The sequence below is a fragment of the Zea mays genome, chromosome 1 (genome assembly GCF_902167145.1).
Source record: "Zea mays cultivar B73 chromosome 1, Zm-B73-REFERENCE-NAM-5.0, whole genome shotgun sequence".
Classification (NCBI taxonomy): domain Eukaryota; kingdom Viridiplantae; phylum Streptophyta; class Magnoliopsida; order Poales; family Poaceae; genus Zea; species Zea mays.
The window spans coordinates 271,602,783-271,613,965 of NC_050096.1; the positions used below are offsets into that span (position 1 = coordinate 271,602,783).

Below are 11,183 nucleotides of genomic sequence, written 5' to 3' on the forward strand. Positions count from 1 at the left end.
ACATGGGCATACAAGCAACATAGTAAATTTTGTATACATGATAGGTGGTAATCGAGCCCTACTACAGTTGTGCTAACAAATGGTAGCTCCACCAATTCAAGTTATGACCAACTTTGTTGGCACCGCTGGAGTCTGATCAGTTGCATAGGACAGCCGAGGCATCGATTTGTGTGTCACAATCAGAAACACAAAAGCCAGAAACCGACAATCATAATGCAGTTGTACTAACAAATGGTAGCTCCACCAATTCAGGTTAGCGTTTTTGAATGATTTTATGACCAGAAAAAGAACTGTTTTCTTTTTAAGGTTATCAACCATACCATGTTTATATTGAACATTTGAATTATTAGCATGAGATCAAGAACATGCCACATAATTAGTGCTAATGATTTGAGCTAATAAGGATCTTCCTTGCTACTTATTTTGCTGCTTCGTTGATTATATTCTACAGCAACGGATGCAAGCCAAGATGCAGGAAGTAAAGAGAGCCTAGAGAACAATCCTGATTGTACTACTGTATATGTTGGCAACCTTGGACATGAGGTAGAACCAAATTACTGCATAACCATGTTCATCGTCCCAATTTGTTCTAGCTCTCCGTGGAGCACATTGCCCCTTCGTATCGGAGGACGGAGAACCGGCTAATTCTCCTAGACTACGACGGCACCGTGATGCCGGAGAATTCGATCGACCGAACGCCAAGCAGTGAGGTCATATCTGTGTTGAATCATTTGTGCGAGGACCCAAAGAACAGAGTGCTCATCGTGAGCGAGCGGGGGAAGGATGAGCTGAGTAGGTGTGTACTATAAAACATAGATAATGGAACAAAAAACATCACTATAATATGCAAAATCTGTGTGGTAAAATATCACTGTAACACTATATAAATATGTAAGAAGTAGCAACATGGTTCAATGACGTGTGTTTAATAGGACAATTGCTGATGATACTATATAAATATGTAAGAAGTAGCAACATGGTTCAATGATGTGTGTTTGATTCGACAATTGCTGATGATGAGCATATGATGAGGGTGGAGTTCCATTGTTGGTTTAAGCTGGAGCCAACTTCTAAAGTCTGGTCATGTGTCTTGGATTGTTTTCTGTTCCTTGAATTGTATTAAATTGTACTTGGCGGTAATCACGAATAAATGTTTTGACATAGTTGTTCGACCTTTTATAATGTTTGTTCAATACCAGTTCATTTTATTTGAGTCGGTACATTTATAATAATATTACATATTTATATTGTAAATAATGTTTTCTATCTCCTAAGCCTTGTTTATTCTATAATAGAACATTTTTGAAGAAATGGTTCCGGCTGAATCGGAAGCTGCTTCTACTTCTGTGATTTGAGGCGGTTCCCACTTACCAAGCAATCTAAAATAGCATTTCCATCAAATATTCCAGAATTGAAGTATATAATAATCTGTCGTGACAATCTACTCAGTGCCTATGCCGTGACATTCCCTTTCTACCAAGAAGCCAACTCGTAAAAGAGACCTCACCAGATAAGCTACGACAACATTTTAACATCGTTTGAAGTAGGAACCTCACCCAGATTCATTGAACCGCCAGCTCTGCCATCTTATCCTTGCCACGTGAAGTGACGTTCTTGGCGACCCCATCAATCTCCTCGATTTGGATGTCCACGAGCTCATTGAGCTGTTGCTCCTGCGTCCTGAGATCCTCTGGCTGCTGCTAAACAGTTTGTTCATCCACATCCCCAATCTCATGTGTCCAATACACAGCAAAAGATGCCTCCTTATTGAAACTGGTTGGCATCTGCAATAGACGCTTCCTGTTAGTTCCAGAGGCACTGCCAAGGATCTCCCCCTTCATGAGGTCATATATGCAGGCCCTGAAGTTGTCCATGCTCTTATGATCCTGAGAGTCGAGGCTTAGGAAGACCAGAATTTCCCAGCACCGGAGGAACTGTTTCTTCTTTATCTTCAGCTTCTAACGGACAGTCTCCATCAGGTCAACCGGTGGAACCATTCTCAAACTTTGGGCCCTTTTTGACAGGTTGGTCTCCTTCAGAGACGAGACAATAGCACCAAGTGCAGGTTTGATCGGATCAAACATGAGCAAACAGAGGCAGTCAATGGATGATCTCACATACTGCAGGTAATCAGAAGGGCTTTCTATTGTAACATCGTAAATGTTCTCAGACTGTGCAATATAATTGATTGCTTCAAGAAGACCAAGACCATGGCCTTCACCCTGATAAGGTGGCAACACAAGTATCTGAAAAATACAACAAAATCATATAAACACCTAGCCAGATAGAAATCGTGCTTTAATTTCCAAAATGCATGGTTATGCAACTCTATCAATGTCAGTTTAACATCTAAAAAAACAGACTGTCCATGGGTGCAAAAACAAAAAGAACCTAACAGTGCCATGGAATAACTTCTAAGAAATTGACTAAATACAGTACACCCCCCATAAACAATGTAAACAGAAAGTAAAGCTGTACGAGGACCAACCTGGCTGATTCGTAAGCGAATACTCTCAGGATAATGATAGAAGTTATGCACAGATGCAAAACCTAGCAGTTCAAATTTTGAACCAGCCTCTTGTGTTGCCTTTTTTACTACCAGAAGCATTTCCCATCCATGTTCTCCAATATATATAGGCGTGGAACCTAGAGTGCAATGATATAAGCAAATAGAAGTCATGAGTAAAACAAACTATCATATTTCAAAACCTTCAGTTACCTTCAACCAGAAGAAGTACAAGAGGTACCAGACGAGAATAAAAGAAATGCAGCAGCACCTTGGAGTTCAACTCGAACAATCTGGGAATTATATACAAATCAATCTCAAAATTAATGGGAACTGAATGGGAAAACATTTAGAACAGAGAACAGGTTGAATGTAAATTTTCATGGATCTAACCTATTCATACTACATACCAGATTAAACATTCTGAACATGGAAAATACATGTGTTTTAACGGAGTAAGTGATTGGGCTTTATATTTATTGAGAAAATATAGTCATAAATTTATAGGGTACATATGAGCAGATTTAATTGGATTAGTTAAAATCATAGAACAAAGTTAAATAAGTGTTACAAATCCAAATCACAAATGCATAGGATTACAGGAAAAAATATTACCTCAACTGCAGGATCTGATTCATATGAGCCATCATGCTTAATGGCACTACCATTTGTCACTGCAGTTCTGTAGCAGTAAGAGAAAGTAACCATATCATGCTTCCTGAAGCAACAAATAATACTGCGGCAGCATACTACTCGACTGTACTCGTTCAGAAACAAGAGTACCTGATATATTCACATTCCTTCGAAAATGTATGCAGGAATTCCTCTTTTTCTACCAAGTTTTCTACAAAAATGTTCTATTATAGAATAAACAAGGCTTAGGAGATAGGAAACATTATGTACAATATAAATATGTAATATTATTATGAATATACCGAGTCAGATACTGCTTCAATTCCTCTTTTTCTGGAGGAGGCCCGGCCACTGTAGCCCCTGCTTGATGTCAAAGTTGATGACGTGGACGCGGTCATGGCTGCCGAACGCGCGGAGCACCCGGTCGTTGAGGGTGAAGTAGAAATACACGTACAAGAAAGACCGTTCTAACTTGGAAGAAGGAAAAAATCAGACAACTATATCAACTGAACAAAGACATCAGGCGTCACCTGGCTGCTAGAACATCATTCATGGCTTCCTGCTCCTCCGGTTGGATGGTGATGTCCACCTTGTCTGACTTTTGATTCTTAAGTAGATCCACCAGCCACCAAATTTCTTTAGCATGAGATAAAAAAAGATCAATTGTATCAAATATCAGGGTGGCCAGTAACTATAGTCACCCAAAAGAGCAGTAATCATGTAATCCTCACTGGTGACAAAATTTGTTATAGTTAATGGTGAGAGTAGTTCTCTTGCACTCATATGATATCTTACTATCCGAAGCCTCCATCGCAAACAACCAAGTCTGCTTTGCATCCATCGAAATGCCTAATAACATGACACCAAATCCATACTAATTAGTCACAGCCAGCTAACTGCAGCAACAAAAACCTATACTTCTTTTGCGTCCGTCTCACCACATCCGTTGTCCGAGCATTAGTGATGTCGCCCTACACTTGCATAACACCTATCAGGGCCATTGGTTGCTAGTCAATCGCGATGATGAGAGGAAGGTCACCTTCCCTAGTAGCATAACACAACCGAACCAAGAAGAGCGAGACGAGGCCATTAGGTACCCACAACAAAACTATGCAAGGACAGACTGCTGCGCACTGGCACTGGCACTTACTTGCAATTAGGATATTGTTTTGGTGGTACATATAGGTTCGGTCTCAAAACCTACAAGTGAGAATAGGGAATCAAGCAATCAGTCAAAAAACTTTTATGGATGGGTTACTGGGCCTATGGGATTTGTGCTACCACCTTCTGGAGCTATGCAACACATGTAACTGCATGGTCATAGTTTTTTATGTGAACTAACTTCTGATTCACTTTAGACCAATAAATCTCATTGTGAGCTTCTGATTTTATTCTAGTATAATTCAAGGAAATGACAGCATACAATTTGATTTATTATTATGACCTGCGAATCTAACTTTTTCCAACTATTACATTAATTAGTAATATGATATTAATATTAATTGGCATTGCATTTTTCATGTTCATTCGTGGGTTTTAATATTACAATCCACTAAAATAGACAAAATAGGCTTGTGAATCATATTAGTGGTCAATCTTTCTTTCCCAACACAAGTGCAAGGAACTTATGTGAAGGATGTTGACAGACCTGAGCATCCTCCCATTGAAGGTGACAGTTTTATCAGAGTGACCATCTATGTTGGCAACGAATGCTGCACAAATTGAACCAGTTATGTATACTGCTGCCTGAAGATAGAAGAATGCATACATTTTTTTTATACGGACGGACGGACCAGACATTGAAGATAAAAAAATTCAGAACAAAATTTGCTACATTACTGCAATGCTGAACGTTAACTTGTTTTGTAGTCACAAAGACACTTTTTGTTGAAAAATAAAGGTCATACCTCAGCATTTGGCAGCAGCAGTTGCAATGCTGAACGCATTAGTGGACACACACACACAAGGAGCAGCCAGAGGAGTGAAACTGATGATGACAGGATGATTGTAATTATGCCAGATCCAAATACAAGTATTCTGTGCATAGCAAAAAAAATCCCAATGCATTGCTCTAACTGTGACATAAAGGTTTCTAACTATGGTGGTGCACATGATCCAATGAGCAAGTGAGAGAGTAAATGACTGGTGAGTGGTTGGTGTTTCAACATCAAGCAACATGAACAGAAGGCAATGTGTCTGCCCTTCGGCCTTTGTCTCCTCCTTCAAAGCCGGAGAGTCTTACTCCCACGGATGCAGGCGCCCTCGATTCTGTGCATTAAACAATACACAATTCGTCAGATCTAGACACGAAACAAGATGACCATGACAATAAGGATTCAAAGGAGGACCTGGGTGTCTAAATACCTTGGTGTATGGGAGTCAAAACAGAGGTGTACCAGCCCAATTGAATGAAAATCAGCCACCAGCCCACCAGACAATAGTTTCAGGCTCCACGTTCTTTCAGATTTTCACATGAATTGATAATAAAGAGCAAATACATATTGCCTTGTTTAGGATTATTGGACACACTGACGTGGAGAATACCCTGCACCCTTTGTAACCTCAGGTAAAAAAAGAAGGAAAACAAAAAACTATTAGTAATGAAAATGTGTCCTCAATTATAATTTGTATGTAGCTTTTTGCAGTAACAGACAGACTCATCTAGGTATGTGCTCGTGTGTTGCGAAGGTAGTAAAAAATTTTATATGAAATATTTCTCTAGCCTTTCTATCTGGAGCGCATCCAGCACGTTCCATTTCTCTGTATACTTCAGATACATACTCGAGCCAAGAGCAGAATTATTCCAATGCTTTTAGATTAATCAGGTACATACAATAAAATCAGTTACTTTTATATTCAACCATCCTAATAAAAAAACAAGTACAATTCGAAACCTATATTCATGAGCTGAAAACAAGACCTTCCATAATCATAACCAACAGTTAATATTCTGTGCAGATTCTATACAAGAGACACCCAAGAGCCTATAAAAAATCACAAACACTAACGTTAACTCATGGCACTATTAGTATTTAACCAGTACAAAAAAATAATTGCAATTCAATAATATGATAGGCAACATTTGCATAAAACCAGAGTGCAAAATCATAGCTGAAGAGGTGGTTTACCCAGATATCTACTTTCTCACTGATAACCTCCACCAGGCCATCGTCAGGCACGCCCCCACCAGGCCGGCGTCGGGGGAGCCCAGGCACGTGGACAGCGCCTCCAGGAACGGTCTCCTGATCCCGCTACGGCTGCCGAGTAGCGTCGCGGCCACGTGTCTCAGCCACACATCGTTTTCGGCTGCTTCATTGTCCTGGGCACCGCAAAGCGAACTTCAGAAACTACTCGTCGATACTGTGTTGTGCCTTCCTGTGTGTAAAAGGTGACCGGGTGTGTAGCACTGTACGTGTACAACAGCATCAGGAGTGGTAGTGGTGGCCCGTGAGTGGTCGACGAAGCCGGCATGTTCCAGCATCCAGTCCTCTGCGTGAAGGTCGCCTGAGGAGCAGCAGCAGAGTTCTCCGAGTGCTGGGCACGGCAGTGTCCTCTGACAGGCAGCATCTCAGAGAACGTGCGATGGTCTTGATCGCCTCTTCTTTGTACGTGATGTTTCTGTTTGGCTCCACCTGCAATGTGTTTCAGTTAGAGTTCTCTGCAGACTATTAAATTCCAGGCGATGTTTGAGGCGGCTAGCAAACGAAATACGATTTCGTGGAAGTGGAAATGTAAGCGTACAACAAGAAGAGATTCAGGGTTTAAAGCTGTATACCAATGCATCCAAACACATCAGTAGAACGGCGATTGGGGCTTGTTCTTCTGCGGGCAAGCTCCGGAGGTACTCCAGCAGCACATCCATTGCCTCCACGATCGACTCTGCTCTCGTTCCATGCAGGAGCAATTCAACCATTTCTCTCCTGTTCGAAATCAGAGTGTTGGTGGTGATCGGCAGTTAAGATTGCAGCACATATACATATGCTTTGTCATAATTTTTTAAGAAAAAAACTATGAATGAAACTGCACCTTCTTAAGCAGACCAGTTCCATGAGCAAACCCACTGCAGTTCTCCTTGCCGAAAGCACTTTACTCTAAAGAAGTCGCAGAATACTCGAGCCATCCATCTTTATAGCCACGTAATCCCTGCAGCTGCCTTCAGCCTTGATGCAAGACAGCAAGTGCTCAGCCACCCGCGGCTGCTCGTCACCCCTATCTTTAAACCATGAATTTCTATCGCATCACAGATCCAAATAACCTCTATCGAGCCATACCACTTGTGGGAGCTCCCTACGCGGAAGCTCTCATTAAAAAATTTGCCACTGGCGAAAATCAAAATTGATGTGAGCTACTGACTATTGAGCACAAAGATCTTGAAAAATACCTTTTCTCGCAGCACGGATTTGAGATTGAAGATTTGCGTTGCTGCGCTCGGTCGGGTTCCTCTGCTCGAGGAGTCGCCGTGGCCTTGTGCCGCTGCCTCTTGCCATCGTGCGGGTAATGTGGGTGCGGGCGCGGCTCCCGCTAGGGTAGAGGCGACTGTGATCCGCGGGGCTTGGGGTGTGCGCGGCGAGGGCGGGGGGTGCCGGGGCGGTGGGCAGGCATCTCCTTGCCTATGGCGTTGGAGAAATTAGAGGCGGATTCGAGGAGGACAGCGACGGAGTACATGCGATGCGCCATATCTGCTCCTCTGCGCCAATAGTGGCGTCGTCCCAGTAAGAATGCATGTGGTCATTGGGTAGGGTTTTCTCTAGCGACAGACGGATCTGACGCAACGACGCGTGGAGGTGAGAAGGCTCCCGTGGAGGCAACAGAGGAAGAAGGTCGCGGGATGCGGGGCGGGGTGCGTCCGCCGGCAGGATGCGGGCAGGAGGCAGCAGAGGAAGAAGGTCGCGGGATGCGGGGCGGGATGCGGGCGACAGAACGTGCACCGTGGGACGTGGACGGCTGAGATTATTTACAGGATAGAATGGACGGCTGAGATCGCAGAATGGCAGAACGGCAGGCTACCCTTACCGTCTTAATAAGTAGTAGAAGATAATTGTTTATTGGGATATATTTTTTAGGAGTCGTTAGAGATCTTTAATATTGATGAACCTTCCTCATCGGTGTGTTTGGTTGGACGTATAAGGAGGGATAGAAGGGAATATCCATATTTTTTATAGTGTTTAGATGAGAGTCACACGGAGACGAGGTGAACACCAAAATCAATTTTTGGTGACGACGTGATTCCAAAAAATTAAGAGGACGATATCGCACCTTCTCATTCTACTTTGACCTCAAACCATTCGTCCAACTTATCCCTCCATTCTCCGTGGTTAATAGTGCTCCGTCACCGTCACCTTGCCATATGCCATCCTGCTTATAATGGAGGGAAAGCAGATCTATGACTATAACCTTGAATCGAATGTTGATGGCTACGGACCACATCAGCCCAAAGTCATGGTGCTATAGCACGCCGTTGATTAGAGATTGCGTTGATTATTGGTTTAAGAAGTTTTATAGGTGAAATTGTTGGTAACAGAACGTCTGCTCTCACCACTACCCATACAATCATGCTGGTTTGTTAGTACAGTAGTATCTCTACCCCTTAAATCCACCCGTTACAAACTAAGCTAAGTACACCCTGCAAAACATCCCACACAGTCACAAACTAAGCTAACTCCACCTAGCCTATTACCTCTGGACAAAGCCCAAACTAATAAACCAACGTCCCAGATGTACTCTCTCGTATACTAAAACACATCATATGGCCAAACTTATTTGGATCAGTTCATCTCACGCACAAACACACACGCCACAGCTCACGCCAACGCCCATGCAACCGCCCCGCCCACGAAGACGCTGAGGTCGCCGCCGCGCTCACGTACGCTGGCCGAAGCCCACGCGCCGCCGTGGACGCCGACACCACCATCCGCACACCCCTCCCAACTCCATCCCCAGCCTTCCTCCGCGGCTACGCGGCCACACACGCCACAGCTCACGCCAACGCCCATGCAACCGCCCCGCACACAAAGACGCTGAGGCCGCCGCCGCCGCGCTCACGCGACACCACCTCCGCGCACCCCTCTCTCCTCCAGCCCCAGCCTCCCTCTGCGGCTCTGGTGCTGACCCGACGTGGCTGCCACTTCGATCTGCGCCGTGACGTCCCCGGTCGCCCTGCTGTCGCGCCACTTCGATCTGCGCCGCGACGTCCCCGATCGCCCTGCTGTCGCGCAACTTCGATCTGCTGTCGCGCCACTTCGATCTGTGCCGCGACGTCCCCGTTCATCCGCCGATCTCCGCTGACGCTCCGCGCGCCCATACGCCGCACGCCCGACGCCGACACTCTGGGCCGGACTCGACGTGGCAGTTGGCGGCGCAGCTGGGCCCGCTATCACGCCGCGGCGACCCGGCGACCTGCTCTCCGCGAACCTCTCACCTCTCTGTACTCTCCACGGCGAGGTAATAGTAGATCTGGGATGCATTTGTTTTTAACACTTAGCTTTCCAGGTTACAGGGACAGTTCATATTATTACTGTTGATCGCCAAACAAAATAGGATCTGTTGGTCGTGATTCAGAATTTCTAACGACTTACCTGTTGTAAGGTTCCAAATAATTGTGATCGCCAAACAAAATGGGACGGAGTACGCTTACAAATATAACTAATGAGAATAACAAATGTTCATACTCTATGTTTCCATGTTTTCGTTTAATATTGATAATATCGAGCTATTTAATTATGAAATCTGCCCCCACAACCAGTGCGATCTGATGACGAAGAACGTAAGAGGGAGGAGAGGAACAGAAAACAAAGAGAATACTATGCACGAAGAAAGGCTGATGAAACCACAGAAGAAAGGGAGGCAAGAAATAAAAGGATGCGTGATTATCGCGCGAGGAAGAAGGCTGAGACAGGTATCCCCTATGAATAATATATTCTATTGTTTTTTTGCTCGCCTGGACAGTCCCAACTTTATGGTTTTGGATCTTCGATCGTAATGCAAGCTCCTGGAGGGGACAACACACATGTGGCACGGGCTAAGACGCCGTATGGTACGAGATTCTTGTTGCAGACACCATGTTCAACAATTTCTCAGGCATCCGGATTGCAATACAAGGACTCAACTGGTCCCAGTGATCCTATGGAGTGGCTAAATACCAATGATTACTACGTCCGGCATTATCAACACACATACAGTGAATACGATGACAAAATTTGTAGTACACCAAACACAATGGGAACAAGACGACAGACTGCGCTTACTGATATATCTAACCAAATTATCACAGGTTCATGCATAATCAAACCAAGTAGCATAATGTTTTCATTTTATTATTTATTATTATTTATTGTTATTACTGATGTCGAACCTTTTTGAAAATATATGTCCCCACAACCAGGTCCGTCCAATGAACATGAGCGTCATCGGGAGGAGAGGAATAGAAAACAACGTGAATACTGTGCAAAAAGAAAGGCTGAAGAAACCAACAAAGAAAGGGAGGCGAGAAATAAAAGAATGCGTGATTACCGAGCGAGGAAGAAGGCTGACACGGGTACTTCCTGCCCATAATTAACATTGTCCTATTTTTAGTTACTAATACTTATTCTTCCTATTGTAGTACTATACTCGCCCAGACAGACACAGGCTTATGCTACTAGATCTTCGATCGTAATACAAACCAACACACAGGTGGCAGAGCCGGTAACGCCTGTTGTTGCAAGGGGCTCTTTGCACCAACTGCCAACATCAGTGGAACCATTTTCAACCATTTCTCAACCTTCAACCTATAATCAATACGATAGGTATTCGTTGTTATAATTACTATTTACATAATTTATTAATTTGATTTCCTTTTGTCTTCAGCAATTACTGCATCTACCATGGGCAACCTCATAATGAACCGAGTGGGTACATCAATATGGATGATGCAGATAGAGAAATTCTACTGCATAAGCGATGTGAATACAAAAAGTTGAGACAATGTGGACAAGACGACACGATAACTGGTGACTACAAGTGAATCATTCAATAAATAAATAAATGTGTCTCCTCTTAAGGCTTA

General features: G+C 43.7%; 1 protein-coding gene and 1 pseudogene across 2 annotated transcripts; one reads left to right on the plus strand and one right to left on the minus strand.

The window, feature by feature from the left end:
* Positions 1–1,367: 1,367 nt before the first annotated feature.
* Positions 1,368–8,176, minus strand: LOC103643867 (histone acetyltransferase type B catalytic subunit-like; annotated as a pseudogene). Its single transcript, XR_004855575.1, has 17 exons — positions 7,521–8,176; positions 7,166–7,426; positions 6,915–7,059; positions 6,552–6,771; positions 6,268–6,458; positions 5,504–5,691; positions 5,047–5,407; positions 4,788–4,885; positions 4,290–4,339; positions 4,078–4,183; positions 3,871–3,988; positions 3,442–3,775; positions 3,290–3,363; positions 3,122–3,188; positions 2,720–2,799; positions 2,489–2,646; positions 1,368–2,246 (listed from the first exon to the last, which is right to left on the minus strand). The product of XR_004855575.1 is annotated as a histone acetyltransferase type B catalytic subunit-like (transcript).
* On the plus strand, positions 7,968–10,939 carry LOC118473244 (uncharacterized). Its single transcript, XM_035962071.1, has 6 exons — positions 7,968–8,061; positions 8,909–9,240; positions 10,217–10,268; positions 10,350–10,409; positions 10,521–10,673; positions 10,740–10,939. The coding sequence occupies exons 1-6, from the start codon at positions 7,968–7,970 to the stop codon at positions 10,937–10,939; spliced, it is 891 nt and encodes a 296-aa protein (XP_035817964.1).
* The last annotated feature ends 244 nt before the right edge of the window (positions 10,940–11,183 follow it).